Here is a 27,526-nt window from a genome sequence, read left to right on the forward strand (position 1 = left end):
AGCCTTTCAAATCCATGACATTCTCATGCAGCGTCTGGAAGTGTGGGAAGGACAGGTGCAGACTTGACCCTCTCAGTCCAGAGCCCAGCTGTGCTGCCTTCCGTCTTTCTGGAACGGTGGTGTGCAAAGTAAAAGTGAAAATGTAGAGCCTGTAGCCACCACTTTCTCTGATCCTTGAAGAAAGAGAGCAGTGACTTGCTTTTGCCTCAGCAAGCATATTAATCTAAGTTAAATACTTAAGGATATTTTTAATTCCCCCTTCCCTTCACTGGAAGATTTCTCCATGAGACAATTCCAGTATTTCAGGAGATAATTCAGAGGACTCTTCCAAGCCCTTCGGATGGTTGAGAACCAAGTGTTCACCACTGTAACATATCCTCCTGTATGAATGTGTGTGTTTAAGCAGGGGGAAAAATGCAGAGGTGTGTGCAGATGAGAACTGACCCTCATATTTAAGTGTCATTACGTCTGACTGGCTGTTGTTCCAGAGTCTTATATGAGCAACACCTGCCAGTCGTCTCCCCACATCCTCTGTCTAGAACCTGTCCTTTTAGGTGTCTCCTCCCATCTGCATGTTGCACAGAAGCAGCTGTATGTGAGCACATAATGAGTCCTAACCCTCCTCAGATTGAAAAAATTATTACAGCTTAAAAATAGCTTGGTGTTGATCCTTTGGTATGTTTAGGACCCTTTTATAGTGCAGATATTCCCAACAAAATTAATATATTTTGTGAGATTAAACAGTGCTTATATATGCTTGGCCTTTCTTAAAATATGTTCATTTCAAACTACATGAATGTACATTTTTATAAAACATACGTATTTTCAAAAGCATATCAGGCCCACGAATTATTTCCTCACTTTTGCAGTTGATGAAATGCTGGAATATGAACCACAGAAGTTTGTCAAATAAATCATTTTAAACTGCATGTTATTGCACATGAGTGTACATGCTGTTTACAAAACTATTTAAGGAAAAATGATTCGGAGGTTGATTTGGTTCAGAAAGCATAGTATTTTTCTGGACTCAGTTTTAGCACCTGAATTTCTGTTGGCATGCCCATTTCTAGAAGCCCAGGTCGTTAACTTCTTTACTGTAATAGTTTCTTCAAGGCAACAAGATTCCTCCTTATCGAAACTGCCCTAGGCTAAGCCCAGCTCAAACATAATCAAGGAAATGGTTCCTCTTCCATGTAACCACTAGTACAGTTTCTCCTCTTATTTCGCCTTTGTATTTTTCTGCCTTCAAATGCACAGTTTCCAGATGGGTTTAGAATAAACTTTTAAGTTCACTTTATGAGCTGTTCAGTTTATTTCAGTTCAGATGAGAAGTGTGCTGTTGGAGACCCTTCTTACTAAAGCTGCTTCTCTCTAAAGGAGCCTTAGTGCTGGTGTGCCCTTCAGGTGGGGGTGTCACATGCCCACCCTGCCATATTTGACTTGGAAAAGCACCCCCTAAAGTAAGCGCCAGTCCAAGCACCCCATTCACTGAACATAGTCTAGGGGTCAGCCAGACCACCTCAACCTGTTGAGCGTGAGCAAGACAGCTGCAGCAGCTACAACACCCTCTTGGAGGCGTTTCCACAGCCAGAATCCAGAGCTCAGGACCTCAGGTGCTGCTGGTAACAAGCTTCAAGCCCGTGGACATCAAACACACTGATGAACAGGCCTCTGTGTCGTCTTTTAATCAGCTGGTTGGAATGAAACCAGCCTGCCTGGTTTACCAGGTTCGTTTTCCTACAGCCAGATGCTTAGGTTCTGTCTGGAGCAGGACAGGTACATCTGGGTTACCATCCCTGGGCGTTGGATGGTGCCCAGCTCGGTGGGCTCCTGGCTGAGGGTCCATTTGAACTCAGACCTCCCCTGAGTTCTTTTGCTCCTGACCCCACCCAGAGCCCCCCAGTGACAGTGTCATTTTCTAATTGGATTGTTTTTAGCTACTGAGTTCTATGAGTTCTTTATATATTGTGATTATTAACCCCTATCAGACACATGATTTACAAATACCTCCTCCCATCTGGTAGGCCGTCTTTTTGTTTTGCTAGTGGTTTCCTTCGCTGTGCAAAATCTTCTTAGATTGATGTAGTCGCTTTTGTTTATTTTTGCTTTTCTTCCCCCTGCCTGAGGAGACATCCAGAAAGAAAAATTACTGAGACCAGTGCTGGAGAACATGGCCTATGCTTTCTTCTGGGAATTCTGTGGTTTCAGGTCTTATATTCAAGTTTTTAATCTGTTTTGAGTTTGATTTTTATGTAGGGTGTGAGGTAGCAGTCTGGTTTGATTATTTTCCGTGGAGCCGTCCAGTTTCCCCAACATCAGTTCTTAAAGAGACCATCCTTTCTCCAGTGTACGTTCTTTGCTCCTTTGTCATAAATTAGTTGTCTCTATGTTGTGGGTTTGTTTCTGGGCTGTCAATTCTGTTCTCTGGAATTGGCTTCTTAGAAGAGATTGGGTTCAATCTGAGGCTGCCAAGGGGAAAAAAAAGAAGTGGGGATTACATAAAGGTCTGAAAAGCCGAAAATCTCCGTGTGGATTTGACTGGGGTGGAAGGTTTGACACCACTGGGAACAGGGAAGAAGTGGGGTGGATCGCAGAGGGTGTGGAGGTAGATTCAATGTGAACTTCACTCCCTGAAGAGCAGGATGTGAGTCAGCAGCTGTGCCCTGCAGGTGAGGGGCAGGGACAACGTGGGTGGGGGCACAAGGGTCACTCGTCCACCCCAACTGTGACTTGGCTGCAGCTCCCAAGCCCCAGCTCTGGTCAAGCACCACTTATGTAGCCTCGGTCTCAGCCCTGCTGCAGGCTGCTGTCACTTCTGGTTAACACTTTCCTCCAGTGTTTTTCCATCAAGTAAATAGGCATCTTGAAGTGAATTTTGATAACACACCGAGAAAAGGCTTTACTCAATTTGTCCGAGTTCTGACCTGCTACGTTCTTCACAAAACAAATCATTTTAAGTACATTTTATTTAAATGTCTTTGGTACCAGTTGTTCAAAGGCACTTAACAGAATAGTTTCATGTTTTTACAATCCCCCCACACCCCCCAGCAGAAGAACTCTGCGGTTCTGAGATACTGGGGTGGGGCGGCCAACAGAGGAGAAAAGAGCAGTGAATGGCTGTCTTGTGCCAGGATCCAGCAGAAGGGGATCCCAGTGTCCAGAGTAAAAACACTCTGCAAACAGAACTATCCTCAGCTGTAGTAGGAAGCAGTTAAAGCACAGTAAATTGCTCTTTAACTGCTTTTCTTAAAGTGACTGTGGTGGGAGTGACTCGACAATAGTAACTTGTTTTTGTCTTGCAGCTCTGTGTCTTAGTGGGAGTGAAGGGTCTACAAGTGGGACTCTTAGATCTTGTGAATTTTTCCACATCACAGGCAGTGGTGTGTTTAGGGAGTCAACCCTTTAAAATTTAGTCATGGGCTTCCCTGGTGGTCCAGTGGTTAAAAATCTGCTTGCCAGTGCAGGGGAAATAGGTTCAGTCCCTGGTACACATACTGAGGAGCAACTAAGTGCTGTAACTACTGAGCCCATGAGCCAAAACTACTGATGCCATGTACCTAGAAGGAGCCCCTGCTCTCCCCAACTAGAGAATGCCAGCACGCAGCAATGAAGACCCAGTGCAGCCAAAAATAAATCTTTTTAAAAAACCATAAAAAGTTTTAGTCACACAAAACTGCATAATTTGGGAAGTTCTTTTAAAATTCCTGTTCTATATATTATTTTAGGAGCCCCAATTTTAAGAAGTCCTTCTATGCCATGTGGGTAATACACCAGTTGAACCAAAGATTAAGGTGGAAAACCTGCAGAAACTGACTGCTATAGTTTTTACTCCTTAGGCTCTCAGCCAGCTGGGGGGATTTGCAGCTTCTGTGGCACAATTGTGAACTCAGAGGACCATCCTGCATCAGTGACAGTTCAGAAGATGCCTGGGAAATGTTCACTGATGCCTGTCAGATCCCAGGTGGAAGTGGTAAAGAGCCCGCTGGCCAATGCAGGAGACATGAGTCACAGGTTCAATCCCTGGATTCGGAAGATCTTCTGGAGAAGGGCATAGCAACCCACTCCAGTATTCTTGCCTGAAGAATCCCACAGACAGAGGAGCCTGGCGGGCTATGGTCCGTAGGGCTGCAAAGAGTCAGACACGACTGAAGCATCTTGGCACGCATGCATGGAAGAACCCTAACACCCATGCCTGGGCTCAGGAGTAGGGGCGTGAGGGACAACTTTCCTATGTCTGTGTCAGGAGGGTACTCCTACAGCATCCACCTTGGGATGGTGGTCTCTGATCTTTCAGGAACGCTTGATGTCTTTTTTGTTGACCACATTTCATTGTTTCTACTTGTACCAGTCACTGCCATCTAATAGACTCACTCACCTCCTCCTGTCTGTCTGTATCCAGTGTGAAAGTGGGTGCCCCCTAAACTCTGACTGGAGCTGAAGGACTTCCTGCCTGGTCTGATTTTCAGTTCCTTCCAGCCCTTTCAGAGAGGATCAGCATCTGTCACATGTTCATGTTAGATTTCCCTGCTAAGAGGAGGACCGCCTCAAGTTATCACAGCCCCGCACTGGGAGGGAGGCGGCTCATCCCCTGCCCCTGCCAGAGCCCCCAGGGCCTGGAGCCCCACCACCACTGTGCAGACACATCTCCCCCTCCATCACAGACACAAGGCTCTTGCCCTGTTCCTTCCCCATGAGGTGGTCAGGGTGGATTTTGAGGGCCCTCTGGTACACCAGATACAAGGCCAGCAAGGACTGGGCCGAACCCCACTGTGGTTTTCACACCAGGCTGAGCTATCAGGTGTCCTCTCCTGAGCCCCTCCTCCAGGAAGCAGCTCCAGGGCCTGCAGTGCTGGCCGGGGAGGCTGCTGTGGCCATGGGAAGGTGCCCACCCATCACTGCACAGAAGCTCCTGAGCACACAGGCTGAGGGGAAGCCTCCGTGGCTTTACTCCACATCAGAGCAGTGGACTTGAGCCATTCAGCAGGAATGTCAGGCCAGTCCCCTCCTGGTCCTCACACGCTCTGCTCCTCCCACCCAGAACATGGTCCCGTGCTCACTGGTTACCAGCTCCATGTCTTCCGGGGCCCCCCTGTATCCCCTAGGTCCCCCCGTGTCCTCCCAGGCCTAGCAGCACCTGCTTGCCTCATCCCAGAGACACGCAGGGGCCGAGCCAGGTGCTAGGGAAACCCATCCAACGGGACAGAATGGTGGGTCCTGAATTCAGAGGGAGAGACAGATAATAGACAAATATGTGTAGAACCTGTCAGGTGGTAGTAAGCGCTATGTAGGAAGAGAAAGCTGGGTGGGCATGAAGGTGGATGTGAATGGGGGTGGGGGGTGGGAGGACCCACACATGCCGTGTCCTGCCCTCCCTCCAGCCCTCCACCGGTGATGCATCGGACCATGGGGAGCAGACTATCCCCCCACTCAGGCTTAGCCTGTGCACACCCGACTCCCACTGAACCCCAGTCTTACTGGACCAGTCTGGCCTTTTATGTGTCTGCACAGCGGCCATCCACCAGCTTAACCTTGCAAGGACCCCAGTCTTGCACAAGGGAAGAAAGGAGGGAGGGAAGGGTCTGGCACCCCCTCAGCACCATGAGGATATGACCTGCTGGGGAGACGTGTGTTGAGGAATGAAGCGTGAACCTGCTGGTCCATGGCTTCCCAGTTCCCCTGGGCTCAAGGGGGCCTCTCAAACATGGGTACCTGCCTCCCAGCCCAGAGGCATTCCCAGCATGTCTTGCTTTTTTTCCAGCTTCCTGGAGAGAATCGACAGTGTCAGCCTGGTGGACTACACACCCACAGACCAGGTAGGTGGGGTTGGGCCACAACCACAGCCCAAACCTGGGAAGACTGGAGGGTCTCTGCTCCCTGCCTCCCACCACCCAGAGGTCTGGGCTCCTCACCCACCCCAGCATCCATCCCTCTGTGAGGCTGACCCAGGAGCTGTTACCTGGGCCTTGAGCCCCTGGAGTCTGTCTTCAGACTCCTCATCAGTTCAGAGGGGCCACTGTCCCCCCAATTCTGGATTCTGCGGTGACTGATTGACATCCTAATGGATTTGGTCACCAGCAAAGAAACACCGACACCTGACTGGCCTGCAGAGGTGTCAGATAGTGAAACCATACGGCCTTCTTATCCCCTTGGGAATACAGCATCTTTTATGTTAGTGACTAGAAATACAGGAGAAGACAGAGTCTGAAACCAGCCAGCACCCATGGGAACCTGACCCGGAGCAAGAGCCGGCAGGACAGGCCCCGCTCCCCAGACCCCAGGCGGCTGTCAGGGACACGTGTCAGTAGAAGACGCGCAGAAGAGATTAGAAGAAATTCCTAAAGGAAAGAAAGCTAAGCCATCAAGACTGTAAACGAGACCAATACGTAACTGACTTTCTCTGGGGAGTGAGACCGAGAATGTCTGTCAAGTGTTTAATTTCCTTTTCTGATGGAGAGAACTTCATGGCCTGTGGCTGCCCCGGGGCCACCTCCTAAGGACAGGGTCTCTGGGTCTGCTCCCTTCTCTGCCCCAGGATCACTCCTAAGGACAGGGTCACTGGGTTTGCTCCCCTCTCTCTGCCCCCAGGACCTCCTCAGGTGCAGAGTTCTGACCTCAGGGATTTTCGAGACCAGATTCCAAGTGGACAAAGTCAACTTCCAGTAAGTGCGTGGGCAGAACCCCTGGGCCTGGGTGGTGGGTCATCCTGGGTGGGCAGCACTGCCACAGCCCATGCACACCCTGGAGTGCAGGTGGTCAGTGCGAGGAGAAAGGTACCTGAGCTCCACATGCTGAGAGGGTGAGCCAGCCTGGGCAGGTGCAGAAGAGGAGGATGCAGGCAGGGGGCTGCCCCGGGAGGACAAGAGCCGAGAGCTACTGACCGACCACAGGGCAAGGGCCGGGAGGAGAGAAACACTGGGTGTCAACACCCACCAGGGCCAGACCAGGGAGGCCCCTTGGGGCCAGTCCACAACGTCACTAGGCAAGGAGAGCCTTGGACCAGGTCGGGGAGCAGCAAAGGAGGAGCATCCACCACCCCTGGTTAACCCCCCAACCCCATTCTTCCCCAGCATGTTTGATGTCGGAGGCCAGAGGGATGAGAGAAGAAAATGGATCCAATGCTTCAACGGTGAGTTCTCCGCTCTCTCAAGAAAATGGCAATGAACCCACCTCCACTCCCGCTGCTTCCCACTAGCTCATCATCAAGCGCCTTGACCAAGGGTCCCCTAGACATGGGAGTCCGGCATCCTGGGTCACACTGTCCCTGCTGCTTTGGGGGCCGGGGTCACCAGTGCTGTCACTGAGGGAGCTCTCCCTGGAGACATGGAGCATCACTGCTGTGAGTCACCCAGGTGCCCCTCTTCCCCACCCAGACGTCACTGCTATCATCTATGTGGCCGCTTGCAGCAGCTACAACATGGTCATCCGGGAAGACAACAACACCAACCGCCTGCGGGAGTCGCTGGACCTTTTCGAGAGCATCTGGAACAACAGGTGAGAGGTGGTGAACTCTACCTCGCTCTATGTTTAGAACTAATGCTGCTCAGCATGGCCATCTTTGTTTTCCAAGGGAGCCTTTCCTCTTGATAAATCTTCGCAAACTATAAGCAGCGTCCCTTCCAGCCCATCTAATGTGGAGACTTTCGATGGGGGTGGAACTGATAGGACTGTCAGGAAAATCCAGATCTCTGCATTGGAAATCTCCAAGTCATATATATGGTTCAAAATTGGCCTTGTTTGGATTTTAACATTCAGAAAGCACCCATTCAAAGCATCCACTGATGACCAGATGACCCCTGAGCCCCTCCCTCGGCTTGTCAGCCAAGTGATGGGTCCCCACTCAGACCCCCCACATGCCAGCTCCTCAACAGATAGCCCCGGATGCCCACCTCTCTGTTCTGTTGATGGAGCTTTAACTTCCCCTGCTTTTCTAACCCTTCCCTGGGTTGGGAAGATCCTCTGGAGAAGGAAATGGCAACCCACTCCAGTACTCTTGCCTGGAAAATCCCATGGACGGAGGAGCGTGGTAGGCTACAGTCCATGGGGTTGCAAAGAGTGGGACATGACTGAGCGACTTCACTTTCACTTTAACTAGTAAATTACACCACACAAATCCGAGTGCACTTACTCCCTACATGAAGCTTAGTTTTGGTGCCAGTAGAACCTGGTGGAGCAGAGTTATCCTAGTGGAGAGTTTATCCTTATGGGAGTGTCCTGCATGCAGATGGAATAGGGGCCGAGGTGCTGGGCTGTCGAGAAATCCAAGCCCCTCACCTCGTCCAGAGGGTGGCAGGTCGCCTCACCCTGCTCCTGCCAAGGACCTGCATCTGTGTGCTTGCTTCTCCTTCCAGGTGGTTGCGCACCATTTCCATTATCTTGTTCCTGAACAAACAGGATATGCTGGCAGAAAAAGTGCTGGCGGGGAAATCAAAAATTGAAGACTATTTCCCAGAGTACGCAAATTATACTGTTCCTGAAGACGGTAAGATTCTGAAACAAGTTATCTCGGTATTATGGGAAAGAATTGCTCATTGCACTGTGACTGTAATTCCCAATTCTGATGAATCTGGGAAATTCAGTTAATTTAGATCCGTCTTCTTGACCCCTGCCCACTCTAAGTTACTAGAGCATTCAAGTGTCCGTAGGGTCCCATGTGTGAAAATTTCAGTCTGACTTGGTCCACACTTGGGTAGGTGGAGGGAGGGCAGCTTGGTGTGGGTGAGGGTTGACAGAGACTCTGCCTCCAGGGCTTATGTGGGTCGGTCCGCATAGGCCTGCCCGCTGACCCGCACAGACTGAGAGGGAGCCACTGTCTGAGCTGCCCTAGCCAGGCCTCTGTCCCCAGCGATGACTCCGGCCACAGCATGGTGACTTCATCAGGCAACCAACTGTCCCAGGAGTCAGTCAGTGCTGCAGCCTAGAAGGTTCCATCTGGCAAACCTTGGAGGATTTGTGCCCCTTTTCAGGAACTGTTTCTGGGTTTTGAGTTTCCTGGGCCACCCCTCATCCCGCCCCCAGGGTCTGCAAGGAGGGGTTTGCTTAGAGCACAATAACCCCACTCATCATGGTTTAGTCCCAAACGGGATAAAGCAGAATGAGGGGGTTTTCCCAGAGACTTCAGTTAGAAGGGAAGAAACCCGTCTTGGTCTCTGCACCAACTTCAGCCAGCCTGGCGGGGGCTCCCTAGGCTGGGGAGCAGCTGCCCACAGGCAGCACCCCGGCCCCACGCTGCCCGCCGTGTGGTGGGGTCGCCGTCCACCTCACAGGCCGGGCCTGCTCTGACCTCTCTGGGAAACCAGCCTCCTGCCACCCTCACCCTGTCTGGTCAGCACGTTTCCTGGTAAGGTCTCAGGATGAGGCCGCAGGATGACCTGGGGGTGCAGGCGGTCGGGGGGCGGGGCTCCCCGGTCAGTGAGACACTTCATCTGATGTGAGTGGACGTCGTCTCCCAGCGGCAGACGCCAAACACTGCTAAAATCAAAATGACCTGGGAGGGGGAAGGAAGATTTCGGCTGCATGGCCGAAGGCCCTCCGCCTCTCATGTCCTCCGTTAAGCTGTATCCGTTTCACGGCTCTTAAATCAAAGCTCCTTCCATCTCCTCCAGCGACGCCGGATGCGGGAGAAGACCCCAAAGTCACGAGAGCGAAATTCTTCATCCGGGACCTGTTCCTGGTGAGCGCTTCCCCACCGTCTGCCTTCCCGCTACCTCGGCCTGCACGGCCTGCATGGCTCTGCGCTCAGCCTCCCACGGCTCCTTTCCTCTCCCCCTTTCCTCTCCGCGGAGTGATGAGCGCGTTGAGCCTCCGAGACGTGGACTTAAGACCTCAGGTCACACGGCTTGTCAGCAGCACCAGTCAGGGTGCAGGCCCCGGGGCGGCCCCGAGACAGCCACCCATCCGCATGTCGCCTTTTCCCAAAGGGACGGAGTCGGGGGGGAGAGGGGGGGGTGAGTTTATTCCCCCTCGGCTCAGGGGTCATATAGAAACAGACCCACTCAGGTTTAAATGTCCTCATTTTGAAAAGAAACTTTGTATTCTGAGCTGATTTCAAATTTGCATAGAAAGTGGGTTCTGGGGAGCTCAACCCTGGCACAGACACCCACTATCCCAGCACCCCCGTCCCCCCACCCCGGAGCTGACGGCCGTGTCCCCACAGCGTATCAGCACGGCCACCGGCGACGGCAAGCACTACTGCTACCCTCACTTCACGTGCGCCGTGGACACGGAGAACATCCGCCGCGTCTTCAACGACTGCAGGGACATCATCCAGCGGATGCACCTCAAGCAGTACGAGCTCCTGTGAGACCCCGCCCCCCGCTGCCCCGCCCCCGCCCCGCCCCCCCATCCCAGGCCCGCCAGGCACAACTCAAGGAGTCCTGTTCATCCGCCCTGGGGCTGTCTGCGGGGCTCTCCTGACCACGGGGCCCCCAGCCACCTCTGTCCCCATTCCTCCCCCAACCCTGGTCTGTGTAGGGGTGGGGGCCCCCTGACTCGTGGAGAAGTTGGAAGATGGGGAGACAACACTAGCTCAGGCCTGCTTCCTGATCCAACGGGCCCCCGACTCAGGGGAGACCCTGAGCCGCAGCGGGGTTCAGTTCCATCTCCAGGGAAGGCCAGCTTCAGCCTTGTTGCTGGAGCCCTTTGATCTTCCACGTGTCGGCAGAAAGCCCCCACTCACTGGGGCCACGTTCCTCCAGTTCACATGAATCCCATCCATTGTGGTCCCCCAGACTCCACTGCTGTGGCAGCGCCTCCTATAATAGGTTCTTCCTGTTGCTGTTTTATTGCTGGTTTATTACACTGTACAGACCACAAGATGTAATATTATTTTGATAACTAACTACTCAAGGAAAATCCCTATAGATCTTTGTGCCTTGACTGTGGCTGTCCCTGTAAAGAAACGCGTTTCTGTTGTGCTGAACAGTCATCCTCATCACTGCACTTGCTTTGAGGAAGAGAACAAATGGTGTATGTAGAGCTTAGGGGTTTATCAGGCTGGTACTCTTTATAATACTCATTGATCAATAATAGATATGTGTATATACATTTATATAAATATTTGTAAGTGACACACAGTAATCCTCCACCTCTTACAGAATGCCATGCCCACAAGCCTCTTTCAGGGAACCAGGGACATTTTTCTATCCAGAAAACATGTTTCTCCATTATCTGGCTATTTAAAGACTTTTTCAAGGCCACCGGTTCCCCTAGTCAAAGTTTCTGAACTACTTCCTTGAGCACAGGTCCCATCATAAATAAATAGCAAGGAAAAGACAAGGGTTTCAGGCTGTGTCTGGCCTGTGGGGAGTCAAAGGACAGACTCTGATTTGCCTTTTGAAGAAGAAACACGACAAAACCTTTATTTGAAACACAAATACAGCTGTTCCTCAACCCTGAAAGATCTGCAAATGCAGCCTTGTGAGCTCCACCCAGCACAAGACCTCAAAAGCCAGCCTCGTCTGCCCACCGCCCCAAGGCTGGTGCTCTCAGGTCAAGGATAACCTGTTAAACTGTCTGAGGTCATATCTCAACAACATGGATGCCGACATTAACTTCCATTTCGTCTTTATGGTCTTTAATGTTTTAAAGTTTACTCTCTAAAGCAGCATCTTACAATCTTTTGTAAACTCATCCACATTTACACACTAGTTTTCCATGAAATAAAGGATGACAGCTTTACAGACAGTGCACCATCACATATTTTGAATCATTATCACTGAATTTGGGCTCCTCCCATCCTTGATTGTTCCATTAAACTCTCAGATGAACTGAGACTTATAAAGGGGAAACAATCTTCAGTTTTCCATTGCATTTTCACAGTACAACATGAAGAGAATCTGAAGAGCTACAGTCCCAATATATACCCAAAAGAATGAAACTGTATTTTTATGAGTTATAATTCAACAATTCCCCTGTAACTCAACTTCCTATTTAGAGAAGTCTGATTGAAGAGCTAGATTCTCTCAAACACACACACACACAAACAGATTTTATGAGGCTTAAACCTACCATGGCATATTTATTTTTAAATACCAAAAGCTTCTTCCTGGTCCATTTTTTCGAGTTTTTTTTTGATCACTGACAGGCAGTCAATCAGATTTAACCACTTGGAGAGGAAATTACACTTACCTAAAAATCTGATGCCATTAATTTAGCACAGAAATAAAGAAGTCTGTGAGAACAATATATTCTTGCTTGTAGCATATGTATTTTAAGCACACAACTTTATAAAACAGAAACTTGAGAACATTCACAGGAGGGCAGACGCAGACCCCACATGTGTGTACAGCTGACCCTCCATCCTGGGAAAGAGTCCTGGGTAAGGGAGGCTGTCCAGTGCATGCCAGTGATCACACGCAGCTTCTGCACACTGTACAGAGTCTCTGATCACACACACATTTGTTAAACAAGCAGACAGACCCAGTGTAGAGACAGGTCCCATTTCTGCAGCTTGGGAACAGCACTGATCCTGCAGGGCCTGACACAAGTGATCTGGAACCCAGGAGTGGTGTCCACAGCCCACTGTAGTCTCATCTTCCATGAGCACCGCCCAAAGTTTCTTTTCTTTGGCTTTAGGACTTAATACTGCTAACAGCAAAAGTCTGCTGCTACTCACATGGTCTTAAATTTTCTGAGCACCCTCTGACCAAAATGAAAAGGTGCAGACACAAGCCCAGTGGGGATTAACGTGATGAGCATGAGGCTCCCGGCTGCCACACAGTACGTGGTCAGAACCATGTCCTCACGCGGCAGGTAGCACTTGGCCAGGGCGTAGTCCATGGGCGTGATGCTGCCCTGGGGAGCAAGCAAGACCATCAGCTGCCCGGATGGCACCAACACGCAGACACAAGCAAGGGAGTGAGCCGCTGGGCCCAACGAACCTGAGACCAAGGACACTGCAGGCCACACTGCCGCCATCCCACATGCTGGGTCCCGGGGGCTGAGTGCACATGGCCTGGGAGCTGATCCCCCACTGAATCTAGCACTTAATATGGGGTGGGGAGGTCCTCTAAACCCAGAGGCCATGCAGGAGAGGATTCAGAGAGGCCTGGAAACTTAGATCAGTGGTCATCCAGGAACAAAGATGACACAGCTGTTTTTCATGCCACTTGATGCTGAAGTAAGCAACCTATCACCTAGAAATGCATGTGCGTGGAGCATTTCAATGGGCCTTTTTTTTTGGTAGACAATTTTGCTGTGTGAAATGATGGTGGGGAACGTTCTTTTACTTTCAATTTGAAAGCAGATTTTCCCCATCTTGTTATTAAGTAAAAACTCCTGATGTGAAAGCACTATTACCTGGACATGGACTCAGGGCTCAAAGAAAGGAGCTGAAGCTGTAGGTCGTCACTAATGTCCCTGACAAACGTACAAGACCCACAGCATCTGTCTGTCAGCACAAATAGGCGTGTGTGGAAAATAAAACAGGATGACCCTGTCTCCTTAGAAAACAGAAGGCAGAGCTCCCAGGGCACTGCTGTCCTTGCCGGACGAGACACTGTGAGATGGTCCCCTCACCACCCCACCAGAAACAACTGTCCCCAGAGAGGGGTTCACGCTGCTGGGTGTGCTAGGAGGGGTGTGGTTACAGCTTCTGTAGGTTTTCACAGATTGCGGCAATTCATGCTGCAATTCAGTAGGTGATCACTGTGCTGATTTAAATACTGTGGAAGCTTTGAGACAAAAATAAACATTCACGTACCATGATGAAACTGGGGTTGTTTCTGTTCCTCCAACTGAAGGACGGCACGCTGACCTCCAGGATGCCTGCCCCGTGCTGGACCTCGCAGGCGCTGTGCGTGTGGCCGCTGAGGACCAGGCGCGGCTGCAGCCACCACAGCAGCTGTGGTGACAGTGGAGGCAGTGAGAGGTCGCTGGGGCCTGGGGACACACACACCCCCAGCTCCCTCTGCCCTCAAGTCCTTAAGTCTGTTCAGGTGCCATCAAAAGTAAGCCCAGGCTCTCAGGGAGAATCTATTTTTCCATCCCAGATTGCATGGTTTTAATTAAATTTTCTTTTTTATATTTTAATAAACCCATTTCACAAATGTATATTTTGTTTTATATATTACATACACCATACAGTATATAAATATTAGTGTGTAATATATTTAGGAAGGACATTCTAATTAAGTCTCAAAGACTTTACTCTTCAGTCTCATTCACTGTCCTAGATACATGTTGGTGGGAAACAGAATAAACAAGAGCTGAGACTATCATCACCCAGATCTTAGGAACAGGAGTGGGTTTCCCATGGGGGAAGAGGATGAAATGCCTGTGTAGGCACCACCTGCCCCACCCTACATCCCTGCATCCCTATGTCCCCGCTCACCTTCCGTGAGACCTCCTGGGACAGCACGTCATAGCGCTCCCTGAAGAGGGTGTACTTCTCGTCGGGGGGCGCTGCGTCCTCCCCGGAGCAGTTGGCATCGTTTCTCCGGTAAAGCGGGAAGTGCTGTCCAGACCAGAGAGGGGTCAGGGGACCGTGAGACCCAGCGCTTCCCCCACACACTTGTAGGCCGCCAGGTGGGGACCCCTCACCTGTAGCAGGATGGGGGCTGAGGCTGGCAGCCACTGTCTGTCTCCGCACCCGCGGGGGCGATGCTCCTGCAGGTCAGAGGCCAGGCTCTTCACTCACTGGACACTGGACGGTGGGAGGGAGGGGGAAGCAGGGATGGCTGTGCCCCCAGAGTGGGGCAGGGGTTGGGGGGTGTCCTACCTCCCGGGAGCAGTTCAGCCAGTGAGAGATTTCCAGGAGCTCAGCCTCTGCCCTGGAACAGATGTCACAGCCGTCCCCCTCCAGCGCAACGCTGTTGACCATCACGAAACTGCAGAGAGGCAGGAGGTCAAGCCACGGGCACTGGTGCTGTCTGCAGGCACCTGTGCTCTGGGACCCGGAAGCTGCACCCCACAGAGAAGACATCCCAGTCCTGTTGCACTGTGCCTGCAGCTGCAGACGATGCTAAGAGGACAAGACAGCATTTCTGGGAGTCGAATCCAAGACGGGAAAGGCTTTTCCACCCTGAACTAGTAAGAGGCCCCAGGTGACCACTACACTCAGCACCTGACCTTGTGTCCCTGGGCCTGGAATGTAAGGTGGGGAAATGACGGCCACCACAGCCCTGGCTCCCTGTGGGGGTCATGCGGAATAAGACATCAGAGCAGAGCCTAAGACCAGGCGGGGTTGTGGTGGGGGGGCCAGGTGGGGAGGGGGACCAGCAAAGCTAACTGGGCCAAGGAGCCCAAACCCAGATGACAGCAGGTCAGCTGAGGTGCCCTGGCGCCTCCTCCCTCAGGGACATCGTCACAGACCCGTTAAATGTGCCATCGTGTCCTGCACACATGTCCACTGGCCACAAAGAGGTGCCTGACGTTTAAAGAATTCGGAGGTCAGGAGTCGATTAACCCCATGATCTGGAAGACGACCAGACTTTCTTAAGTCACATTCTAGGGGTCTTTGTTAAGAATTCACAGATAATACTCACTTAATCCCTTTCCAAGAAAATAGCCTTTCAGGGCTGAAAACTTTCTCAAATCGTTTTATTCTGTATGTGTCCATCCTACATTCAATTGTGAAAAGAAATATTTTTCAGGACAAGTCATTCTTAAAACATCCTCAGAATTAACAAGAACACAGGAAAAATAACATCCAGGACCTGAAGGCCCAACCAGCACGTTGGTTCTGAGCTCCCACTCACCCTGGGTAAGCAGGGTGCTGCCACCACTGTCCCGGCTAGGGGCCTGGAGTTCAGAATCTGGGGCCCAGGGTGATTGACTTTATCCCCAGAGCTCCAGCTCTCACACTGGTAGAGTGGGTAAAGCAATAAAAATAACAGGTAAAGAAAGAGACTGATTGTACGGAAGCGCTGTGCTCCCAACAGGCCGGCGCCATGTAAACATCAGCTATTAAGGCCTAAATCATCTTGTTTTCTGATTCCCAAAGAAAATGGGTCACAAAACATTAAGTTCAAGCGAGAACCACTCTGGGGCACATACAGCTCGGTGGTGGGACTGGTGAGTGATGTGCAGGAGCCCCCAGCACCTGACCCCACAGGCAAAGCCCCCCTGAGCTGGGCAGGGGGAAGGCACCTCCGCTGACCACTCACTGGTAGTGGAAGCCGATGTCGTGGTTGCCAGCCACAGCCCACAGCTGCACATGGGGCGGGTGTCGGAACACCTTCCAGAAGCGCCCCACATCGTCCGCCCAGGCCTGCAGGGAAAAGTGCACAGTTCAGCCCGGGGGACCACCCTGCCAGGTTGTGAGGGTGGGAAGGTCACTTCCTGCCGGGATCAGGCGTCCATAAAGCCAATGTGCAGAATTTCTACCATTCTTTTCCCAAGACGAACCTAACCATTTAACCTGGTGCCAAGGTTAAATGAAACAGTTTATCTCCCTAAACCATCCTCTTCACACACCCGCTACCTCAATGTCGCCTGACAGCCATGCACAGACCCCAGGCTGAGGATCCCCTCAGATCGGGACATGTCCTAAAAATGGCTACAGAAACATCAAGCTCAGGGTGAGCCCCCCAGGAATGAGGGTCAGTGCCTCCCTCAGGGTTACGCTCGGCAGCTGGGTCGGGGGTTGGGGACCAACAAGACTGTAGGAAAGAGGGAAGCCAAAAGGTCTCTCCAGGCTTTTCTGACTTTACTGTTAAAGTCTGAGATGATGTTTCAGTCCTTATTTTTATTAAGCCTAAAAACAAACTGGACAAACACTCTAGGCTGGATAATACCTAGCTGAGCAATAGTCAACTTTGTCCTAAAGTCTTAAATTTGGCCCAACCTAGAGAAATAAACTGGACAGATTCCTTCAGTACTTTACAAAGACTTTAACGAATAATACTGAAAGTTAGAATAACATAAAATTAGAAAAATAAAACATGTCCCCCTTAATTTTCTAAAGCAGCATTTATAACCAAGCTCACTCTACAACCAGTTGCTTTTTACACACAGTGTTTCCATGGTTTCACAATTAGTTCTGGACTAGATGAAACCAATGACTCGGGGCAGAAGGAGAAGGGGGCAACATAGGATGAGATGGTTAGATGGCATCACCAACTCAATGGACATGAGTTTCTTCAAACTCCAGGAGATGGTGAAGGACAAGGAAGCCTGATGTGCTGCAGTCCATCGGTCACAGAAAATCGGACACGAACTTAGTGACGGAAGAACAACAACCAACATTGCAACCCCATGAACAGGGGTTCCCATCAGATCTGAACCAGGACTTTCTTTGTATAGCATTTGAAGTGTCCCAGTAAATTTCAGTTAATTTTTTAAAATATCTTCCAAAACCATCTGGAAGATATTTTTTAAAATTAATTGAAATTTAAAAAAAAATATCTTCCAAAACCATCAGGCTTCCCTGATAGCCAGTTGGTAAAGAATCCACCTGCAATGAAGGAGACCCCGGTTTGATTCCTGGGTTGGGAAGATCCACTGGAGAAGGGATAGGCTACCCACTCCAGTGTTCTGGGGCTTCCCTTGTTGCTCAGCTGGTAAAGAATGTGCCTGCAATGTCGGAGACCTGGGTTCAATCCGTGGGTTGGAAAGATCCCCTGGAGAAGGGAAAGGCTACACACTCCAGTATTCTGGCCTGGAAAATTTCATGGACTGTATAGTCCATGGGGTCTCAAAGAATCGGACACAACTGAGCGACTTTCACTTTCACTTTTCAAACCATCAGTAACTGATCATTTTTAACTAAGCAGCAAGAATGGTGCTTCTCTTCCCCCCATTAATCCCAAGAATGCAGTATGCCAAGCGTTCTGCCAGCAAAGGTGAGAAAAGCCTTGCCCTCTGGTTCCTGGAAAGTGCACAGCACCTGGTCTTACCTGAGGGCAGAGGGACCTCCCACCAGCAATGCCCCCACCTCCCTCAGAAAAAGGCTATGACCTCATAGGCAGCACAGTCTCTTAAGTGTTAAGTCAAACCACACTTCAGCGGGCATCCTGAACTCTGGGGACGACCCAGACGCTTCCCTCCTGCGGACCTTCCATTCCGAGAGGGTCATGGGAAGCATCTGCCAACCTTCATAGACGTCTCCTACACAGACGAACAGGACCCAGGACGGGCGGGGACACAGAGCCTATGACTGCGACACTGCAGCCCCCGCACCCAGCGCCAGCACTCCGCACACCCTGGGCTCCCTGGACCTCAGTGCAGCCCCAGATGCGGGGTCGAATGCCCACCTCGGGCGAGCTCCACTTCCCCTCATCGAAGACATCCCCCAGGATGAAGACAACTTCCGGCTGCAGTAGCCACAGTGCTGTCTGGAAGGCTCGCTCCATCTGCCACTCCCTGGAGGCCGAGAGGAAAGGAGGGGTGGGTATGCTCCAGCTCTTGTCTACCTCACACCTCCCAGGGTTTAAAGCTTTGAGAGGAAATACAGTAGCCCTGCCTTCATCTGTCCGACCTCCCCCACCCCCGCCTGGGGATATCCCGGCGCCCCAGGATGCTCCACCCACCCCAGGAGTAAGGCCTGTTCCAGGAGGCGCAAGTGCAGTCAGGATGACAAGAAGGGGTCGGAAACAGGGCCACCAGGGCAGGAGGTGCCCCCATCAACCCTCTGATGGCGTCACCCACAAAGGTCAAAGGGTGGAAGCAACCCAGTGCCCACAAGCACTTGAGGTGGTGGAGACAGAAATAGATGGGGGACTGTGAGATCCTACCTGTGAGAAGAGGCCTAGAGACCTGCAGAAAACTCTGAATTCGGCCCAAGTTACCTCCGTAATTTGTCCAGCCAGTGGCCTCTCACGGCCCCGAGCAGGTGGGTGTCAGCCAAGAACATGGCCCTGAGCACAGGCTCAGGGGCCTTGGGGGCCCCAAGGGCACCGGCACCTTCAGGGGTTTTCAGCTCGGGCCAGCTGCACCGGAAGATGACGAGGTAGTAGATCAGAAATTCACAGAAGAGAAGCACAGCCAAGACAGCGGCCAAGAGCTTCAGCAGCAAGAAGCCCCTCATCTTCAGCAAATGGAGGCACTGCCCCCTGGCCCCTAGTCGGCTTGAGGCCATATCCCTGCCTAGGGGTGCTGGCAGCCAGAGACTTTCCACGAGGGAGCCAGGCTTCTGGCCGGGTGCGGTGGTGTCCGCGTCTCTCCACTGTGTATCTGCAAGGAAGGGAAGGACCAGGTTATGTGTCTCCCTTGAGGAGCCACCGTCAGGCACCGCCACTAAGAACCAGTGACTTCCACAGCCTGTCACCCACCCCAGACCCTCTGTCCTATACTTTCACAAGGACAAGCTGTCATGGCTCCGTACGAGGTCTCTACATCTGCAAGGGCCAGAGAAGCTACTAGAATGGTTCTCCCAACAAGATGACAGTTTTATCACTATTTTAATGTCATTTGGTTTCCCTGGTGGCTCAGACAGTAAAGACTCCACCTACAATGCAAGAGACCTGGGTTCCTTCCCTGGGTTGGGAAGATCCCCTGGAGAAGGGAATCGCAACCCACTCTAGTATTCTTGCCTAGAGAATCCCATGGACAGAGGACCCTGGCGGGCTACAGTCCACAAGGTCAGAGAGTCAGACAGGACTGCACAACTAACACTTTCACCTTCAGAAGTCATTTAATGGAAGGGTGTTTGTTAAAGTCAGAGAAAAAAACAGGAAAAGTCAACAATTAACAAGTAAGTGCCAATTCCAGGGTTCCCCACCACCCACCTCCACAAAAATCAACAGACTGTATTTAGTCCCCTATAGTGTGTTGCCTTTGGTGTGAATTCACCACTTCTCTACACAGGTTTTCCACAAAAGAAGTGGATGTTCACAGGCGAGGTGCCCCCTTGCTGGCTCAGAGTCGGGGTTGGACAGAGCCACAGCCATGAATTCTGCATGAGGATTACACATGTATCCACAAACATGATTTTTCACCTGCAAATCAGCCTTATGCTCTGGACGACCCTCCTTCATGAAACATTTATGTGCAGTGGTTTCTCTTCAGGAGCCTTTCAAACATTCAGATTCGCCTTCATTGTAGATAAGCTTTGCATCCACTTCTGACACATCTGAAGTGAAGGCCAACACAAGCGGGGATTGAGGGGGGCTCTGAGAGCCAGTCCTCCATGGAAGAAAGGGTCCTACACTGACGGTCAAGATGAGGACTCTGTACGTGGTGACCTGGGGGCCACAGAGAGCTCAGACATGGGAGACGCCCCAGAAGCCTGGGGGGGGCAGGGGGGCTGGGCTGTGGAGACATTGACCACGGGTCCTAACTGAGCCAATAAATGCAGAAAACCCTTTCTGGGGAGGCGATTTTCCAGGATGATCTAGGAACCTGCATATGGTTGACACCAAGGGGACCAGGACACATTGTTTTAGGGCCTAAAACAATCTCCACTAAGTCCAGCTTGCAGAACAGTCCTCTTGCACCAGTAAAAGCCCAGCTTGCTCCACAGCAGTGCTCATAACACACAACCACCTAGACACAGAAAACTGCAATGCTGCTAAGTCGCTTCAGTCATGTCCGACTCTGTGCGACCCCATAAACAGCAGCCCACTAGGCTCCTCTGTCCCTGGGATTCTCTAGGCAAGAATACTGGAGTGGGTTGCCATTTCCTTCTCCAACGCATGAAAGTGAAAAGTGAAAGTGAAGTCACTCAGTCGTGTCCAACTCTTAGCGACCCCATGGACTGTAGCCTACTAGGCTCCTCCGTCCATGGGATTTTCCAGGCAAGAATACTGGAGTGGGTTGCCATTGCCTTCTCCGGAAAACTGCACAACCTCACCTAAAAACAAACAGGGCAACCAACAGGAATTTGCTGTACATCTCAGGAAACTCAAACAGGGGCTCTGTATCAACCTAGAGGCGTGGGATGGGGAGGGAGAGGGGAGGAAGGTTCAAAAGGGAGGGGATATATGTATACCTATGGCTGATTCATGCTGAGGTTTGACAGAAAACAACAAAATTCTGTAAAGCAATTATCCCTCAATTAAAAAATAAATTAATTTTTTTAAAAAACAGGGCGGGGGGGGGGTCAGAAAAAAAAAAAAAACAGGGCAAAGAAAAAATAAATGAAAGGCATCTGCTCTCACTGCCCATCTTCTCTCAAAAGGCCTAGACTATCCTACAATCCTGAAAGCTAAGGCCCAGCAGCAGCTGAAACTTTCGAGGACCTGATGTCCCACTGGGAGGGACTGGGAGGGAGGGAGCCCATCCCTGCGGCCTCTGCGCTGTGCTTCCCGGCTTCCCAGCGAGGAAGCCTGAAAGACAAGTTGAGTGGCTCCTCCACGCCCACTGCTCCGTCATGGAACCCTGCTCCCAGCAGGCGTGGTAGGGACGGAGACCTCGGAGTACATAGGGGAGACACCCCAGCTGCTCACCTGAGCAGCTTGTCCACGACACAAGAGTGGGGTGGGACACAGGAGGGGGGGACACAGGAGTAGGGGGGACAGGAGCAGGAGGACACAGGGTTTGCCACTGGGTACCACCCACAGCTGTCAGCTTAGATAAGGGCCCAGAGCCCTGCCCTTCCCCAGGCTCCTGTGTTCTTTCCTCCATAAAGAGCCCTTCAGCCAGGACCTAGAGGGAAGGAGGGAGAAAGGAAGGAAGGAGAGGCCAGCAGGCCAGCCTGCTGGTACTGAGACATGTCTTCTCAAGAACACCCTAAGGCCACATGAACCTGGTACAGTGTGATCACTGAAAAATACACAAAACTCCCCGTAAGAGTGAAACAACTTCTGACACTGAATCCTTCCAACAGAATTCCTTTTCCTCAAATCTCGGAAACGGCTCTTCCTCTTTCCAAAACCCACTGTACCTACCGTCAAAGTCGAGTTCCCCTCACTATCTTCAACGTCATGGCCACAGCTCACCCTCTTCACCTTCTGAAGTGAAGGCAGTGTTTCCAGGGCTGATGGGGTGGGGGAACAGGGCTGGGCTCGACTCCAAGACCCACACTAGGGGCCCAGACGTCACTCCCACCACAGCTGCTCCTGACAGCTCCCTGCTCTCACGGAGCCTACAGTCAGCCTCACCACCTCCCTGCCCAGCTGGAAGGAAAACTGCGGCCATGGATGACCAGTCACTGCCCTGCGGCCAGCAGTGCTAGAAAGAGCAAGACCGAGCGGCCCTGGCTCCTCTTCCTGCTTCACCCTCCACCACAGAGAGAGCTGCACTGACCTGTGAGAACTGACTGCAGCTCCGCTTGGGGTCCTCAGTGAGTCCCTGACCCCCTGGGTCTCACAGGGTCACAGCACCCACCCCCCACTGCTGTTTCGGACACTGACAGACTGTTCACAAAAGTGCTTTTAAAAAAAAAAAGTATTTCTATTGTTGATGGGAAAATTAACCAACAGTTCATCCAAGAAAGAAATGGGAGAATTTTATTCGAGCCAGCCTGGGAGTCAGCCTTTTGCTTCTGAGCAAGGGGTCATGCATCAAATGTTTCATTGACAGTTTACACAATGCAGACCTGTACATACAACTGGTGGGTGGTGGGTCACCAGGCCCCCTACAGGAAGAAGAAGGAAGCCCCTCTCTCAGGAGGGCTGGTCAGTGCAGGTGCAGAGCATGCACCAAAGAGGGGAGGAGGCCCAAATGAGCAGAGAAAAATTTTATTTTGAGATTTTCCTCATCTTGCCATCAACTATGAATTTCATCTCATTCCCATGAGGCAGGCTTATCAGAATGAGATAAAGAGTTCAGGCTCACACCCTGAGGGAGTCCCTCCAGCTTGGTAAGAGGAACCAGCGGGTCCAGGGAAAGAAGGCCAGTGACCGGAGGGCCTAGGAGCCGTGGCCGCAGGGCTGACCCCACTTCTCCACCATTCACTGCGTAGTGCTTCTCACGTTTCACACCTGAAGCCCCAGATCCTTGACTCACTGAAAGTAAACCTCATGTTTTATCTCAACCGTAACAAAACCAATGACCTAAGATCCCCACAGAGGTTTAGGAACCAATAACTGAAGCCGCCTGCCTGGCCAGGCAGGACAGTGACCGCCTGTATGAATTATCTCACAACAGGAGGTCCCAATAAGGATAAGAAAGAATTTGGGAGGGGCCAAAAGGAGGGAGAAGATGCCAACCCATAATACATCCCACCAACCTCCCAGAAGCCCTCGAGCTGGGATGAGCCTTATCTGAGATGCCCTCAGCATCAGGAATTGGACCTAACACGGGCCAAACAAGATGACTATCCAGTGACAACCCAGAAAACTAATCCATCACCATAAACCCTGAGACTGGGAGCAAATGGCGGAGCAGGTCTCCTGGGTTCCCTGACTCCACTGTCCTCCCACCGGGTGACCCTTCCCAGTAAAGCCTTCGGCTTCATCAGTATCTGCTTCATCAGCTTTTATCACAACCTCAGGGTGTGAGCCTGACTCTTATTGTCTCCTCAGACAATTCACTTCTGAGTGTTACACAAGAGCCCACCCTCAGGCCTGGGAGGGGTCCCCCTTCTGTAACACAGCCACTGCCTTAACCACCAAGTACTACTGTCCCCTTCACGTCCAGGCGCTCAGAGGCAAATGCAGAGAAAATGTGTCCTTTTCCAGACTAAGCTGGGTGGTAGGGATGTCTGGTCCCTCCTCAGAGCTGCCTGGGCCCAGATGCCACTGACCCTTCCTGTCTATTCAGCAAACATGTGGAAAAGACGCGCTTATCCATCTGTATCACCAGTCTGTAAAATGAGGAAGAGGGAGGTTAGGATAAAGACTATATTCTGTGTGTTGCCTTCTCGTGATAAATGATGAACAATTCTGTCTATATTAGGTTTCCTTTGCGTTAGCAGGTTTGGGCTCAAAAGGAAAAATTAATAAAATGTTTCTGTTTTCTGTCTCCATGTTCAATTTGTACTGTGTATTAATGGAGGATCATTCAGCCCTTAAAAATGGAAAGAAATTCTGACCCAGACCATAACATGGATGAGCCCTGAGGATAATATGCTGAGAGAAATAAGCCAGTCACAAACAACAAATGCTACATGAGGGCCAGGTACATGAGGGCCCTACAGCAGTCAGTCCCATAGATACAGAAGTGGGACAGTGGATGCCAGGGCATGGGATGGGGAAGACGGACAGTTATTACCTAGTGGATGTGGAGTTTCTATCTGGGAAGAGGAAAAAGCTCTGGAAACGGATGGAGGTGATGGTTGCAGAACAGTGTGAACGTACTGAAAGCCACTGAACTGAACACTTAAAAATGGTTAAAACTTAGGAGATACCAGACCACCTGACCTGCCTCCTGAGAAATCTGTACGCAGGCCAAGAAGCAACAGTTAGAACTGGACATGGAACAATGGACTGGTTCCAAATCGAGAAGTGAGTATTTCAAGGCTATATATTGTCACTCTTATTTATATGCAGAGTACACCGTGAGAAATGCTGGACTGGATGAAGCACAAGCTGGAATCAAGATTGCCAAGAGAAAAAAAAAAAAAGATTGCCAAGAGAAATATCAATAACCTCAGATATGCAGATGATACCACCCTTATGGCAGAAAGCGAAGAACTAAAGAGGCTCTTCATGAAAGTGAAAGAGGAGAGTGGAAAAGTTGGCTTAAAACTCAACATTCAGAAAGCTAAGATCATGGCATCTGGTCCCATCACTTCATGGCAAATAGATGGGCAAATGGTGGAAACAGTGAGACACTTTATTTTTGGGGGCCCCAAAATCACTACAGATGGTGACTCCAGCCGTGAAATTAAAAGACTTTTGCTCCTTAGAAGAAAAGTTACCTAGACAGTATATTAAAAAGCAGAGACATTACTCTGCCAAAAGGTCCATCTAGTCAAAGCTATGGTTTTTCCAGTAGTCATATATAGATGTGAGAGTTGGACTATAAAGAAAGCTGAGCGCCAAAGAATTGATGCCTTTGAACTGTGGTGTTGGAGAAGACTCTTGAGAGTCCCGTGGACTGCAAGGAGATCCAACCAGTCCATCCTAAAGGACATCAGCCCTGAATATTTATTGGAAGGACTGATGTTGACACTGAAACTCCAGTACTTCCTGATGCAAAGAACCGACTCACTTGAAAAGACCCTGATGCTGGGAAAGATTGAAGGCAGGAGAAGGGGACCACAGAGGATGAGATGGCAGGTTAGATGACATCACTGACTCAATTCATGAGTTTGAGAAAGCTCCGGGAGTTGGCAATGGACAGGGAGGCCTGGCATGTTGCAGTCCATGGGGTCGCAAAGAGTCGGACACAACTGAGCAACTGAACTGAACTGATGGAGATTTTGCCACAATTTTTTTAAAAAGAAGACAAACACATGCACACAGAGGACCCTATAAGTTAACAATATCCTATAACAAAGGCTTTCTTCCTGATTTAAATTCACTACTTTTATATTTAAAAAAAGGAAAAGTCTCCAGAAATTGGATTTAGGGGAATATCACTGAGTCATTTTCTCACTTCTTTTTTTTTTTTTTTTTCCATTTTCTCACCTTTTAAAGAATGAGACTCGTTTAAAGGTTGACTTGTGCTTCCCCAAATCAGAGCGCCTTTACCTGAAATAAAACACAAACGTGTGTTTTATGGCTGAATAATCTTTCGTCAACTATTACTAAAGCGAAAAATGCATCACTTTCTGGAGGGCACAGTGACTGCCACCTCCTCGGACCGGACACCGAGGAGCCTGAGCCAGGCGGGAAGTAAAATGCGCTGATAATCCAGCAGCTGATGACCCACATTACGTGATTTTTGGTCAAGAACAGTTCCTTAAGTTACAGTGTAAGTATTTGCATAAAAAGCGCATATACAACATCGTTCTGTGTGGCCCAACACTCAAAGAGTAGTAGCTACCGTCCGTGACCCGGAGCAGAGTATTTCATGCACTGACTAACCTGCGTGGGGGCCGCGGCTCGCAGAGCCGGAACAGCAGGGAACGGAAGCACAAAAGCGCTGCGCGCAACCTGCTCCGCGGGCCGGCGGGTAGACCCGGGGTCCCGGAGGGCCAGCCCCGCGCCGACCTCGGATCGCGGGCTCCACCGCGCGCTCGGTGCGCCTCCTTCAAGCGGCCTCCAAGGGCCGCGTGCCGAGACCTGCCCGCGGCGCCACGCTCGCTCGGATCCGCACCCCAGGCTGCAGGCGGCCGGTTGCTGGCGCGCGGGGCGGGGCCCAAGCGCCGCTGGGAAGCAGGAGGGCGGGGCGCAGGGGCGGGGTGTAGAGGAGCGGGGGCGGAGCGTACGGGCGTAGGGGCGGGGAGCTCAGAGACGGGGAGTATGGGACATGGGGCGGCGCGCGCGAGAGGACCTGCGCGGCACTGGACTGGCTGCAAAACCTCCGCAGCTCCCGGGATTGCCCACGGCTCTGGCACCCGGCAGCTTTCTGCCTGGTCTGCGTGGCTCAGCGCTTTCAAGAAACAGATGCGGAACAAGTGAGACAGACATCACAGTCACTGTTTATCCGGGGTTTTCTTTCTTAAATTTTTTATAACAGTAAAGCTGGCATGTTCTCCTTTGTCAAAATGCTCTCACATCATGACTTCAAATAATCCCCAAAATGACACTGTAAATTAAGAGCAAGCATCACTATGTCAAGCAAACAGAAGCTCAGAGCAGTGATTCAGAATCTTCCAAACAACCAAGTCTGGGCCGATTTTCAAGTCTGAACACAGTGAATGTACTGAGATGTAATATGAGAAATCACAGAGAAAGCAGTTAGAAAGATGCCTGAGGTATGTAAGCAGTAAGTGGTATTATTAATTAAAATGTTGTAGTATTTCCAAATATGCCCAGATGAACAATGTTAACATCTCCAGAACACCAACACAACTGGACTCTTCATGATGCAGTTAAGAGGTAGACATCAGTCACCCCAAAGTGTTCTCACTGAGAAAGAAAAGGAAAAATATGAAATCTGGCCAAGGCTAGAACTACAAGCCTAAGGAAATACAGAGACCAAACAAACCTGTTATGTGACACAGCAGAAAGTGATCAGTGAACCCAGGGTGTGGTAAGTGTAGAGAGCAGATGGCCCACTGTCTTTATTCCACAAACAAGTAGCATCACAGCAGAAGGGAGGAGGATCTATCTTTGCAAATCAGACAGGAAACAAGGCAGCCAAAGCAGATCATGGCCTGGGTTGGGTCATGAGTGGGACAAACTAGCTTTAAAAAAAATTTTTTTTGAGATTTGGGGACTTCCCTGGAGGCCCAGTGGTTAGGACTCCATGCTTCCACTTCAGGAGGCACAGGTTTGATCCCTGATCAGGGACTTAAGATCCCACATTCCACCTGCACTGTATAGCAAAAAAAAAAAGTAATAAAAGATTGGGAAATTTGGATTTGGAATGGATGTCAGGTGATTGTTGTTATTGTTCAGTAGCTAAGTTGTATCCAACTCTTTGCAATCCCATGGACTGCAGCACACCAGGCTCCTCTTTCTTTCACTATCTCCCAGTGTTTGCTCAAATTCATGTCCATTGAGTCAGTGATGCTATCTAACCATGTCAACTCATTTATCCATTCAGTTCAGTTCAGTTCAGTCGCTCAGTCGTGTCCGACTCTTTGCAACCCCATGAATCGCAGCACGCCAGGCCTCCCTGTCCATCACCAACTCCCAGAGTTTACCCAAACTCA

General features: G+C 50.7%; 2 protein-coding genes across 5 annotated transcripts in view; one reads left to right on the plus strand and one right to left on the minus strand.

The window, feature by feature from the left end:
- GNAL (G protein subunit alpha L) overlaps positions 1–10,315 on the plus strand; it is a 46,813-nt gene extending 36,498 nt beyond the window's left edge. Inside the window, exons 1-8 of one of the 2 annotated variants that reach the window (XM_061131106.1) lie at positions 1,594–1,727; positions 5,759–5,813; positions 6,586–6,659; positions 7,068–7,126; positions 7,371–7,491; positions 8,349–8,479; positions 9,603–9,670; positions 10,154–10,315. In XM_061131106.1, coding sequence (XP_060987089.1) covers positions 7,069–7,126; positions 7,371–7,491; positions 8,349–8,479; positions 9,603–9,670; positions 10,154–10,300 — 525 coding nt within the window. In that variant the 5' untranslated portion in view covers positions 1,594–1,727; positions 5,759–5,813; positions 6,586–6,659; position 7,068 and the 3' untranslated portion in view covers positions 10,301–10,315. Of the gene's footprint in view, positions 1–1,593; positions 1,728–5,758; positions 5,814–6,585; positions 6,660–7,067; positions 7,127–7,370; positions 7,492–8,348; positions 8,480–9,602; positions 9,671–10,153 lie in introns of those variants that run through there. The other variant, XM_061131105.1, reaches the window with a different exon arrangement.
- Positions 1,719–26,033, minus strand: MPPE1 (metallophosphoesterase 1). Of its 3 annotated transcripts, none has more exons than XM_061131104.1 (12): positions 25,791–26,033; positions 25,392–25,454; positions 19,875–20,008; positions 18,726–19,110; positions 18,192–18,300; positions 16,104–16,207; positions 15,483–15,557; positions 14,717–14,825; positions 14,539–14,604; positions 14,330–14,452; positions 13,700–13,840; positions 1,719–2,465 (listed from the first exon to the last, which is right to left on the minus strand). In XM_061131104.1, exons 4-12 carry the CDS (start codon positions 19,013–19,015, stop codon positions 2,439–2,441), a joined length of 1,044 nt encoding a protein of 347 aa, XP_060987087.1. In that variant the 5' UTR covers positions 19,016–19,110; positions 19,875–20,008; positions 25,392–25,454; positions 25,791–26,033; the 3' UTR covers positions 1,719–2,438. The 3 variants fall into 3 exon arrangements, with proteins under 3 accessions (XP_060987087.1, XP_060987085.1, XP_060987086.1); XM_061131102.1 differs by lacking the exon at positions 1,719–2,465 and adding an exon at positions 12,184–12,792 and having other exon boundaries at positions 25,791–26,031; XM_061131103.1 differs by lacking the exons at positions 1,719–2,465; positions 19,875–20,008 and adding an exon at positions 12,184–12,792 and having other exon boundaries at positions 25,791–26,032.
- Between the last annotated feature and the right edge of the window lie 1,493 nt (positions 26,034–27,526).

This window comes from Dama dama, chromosome 27 (assembly GCF_033118175.1).
Source record: "Dama dama isolate Ldn47 chromosome 27, ASM3311817v1, whole genome shotgun sequence".
Taxonomy (NCBI): domain Eukaryota; kingdom Metazoa; phylum Chordata; class Mammalia; order Artiodactyla; family Cervidae; genus Dama; species Dama dama.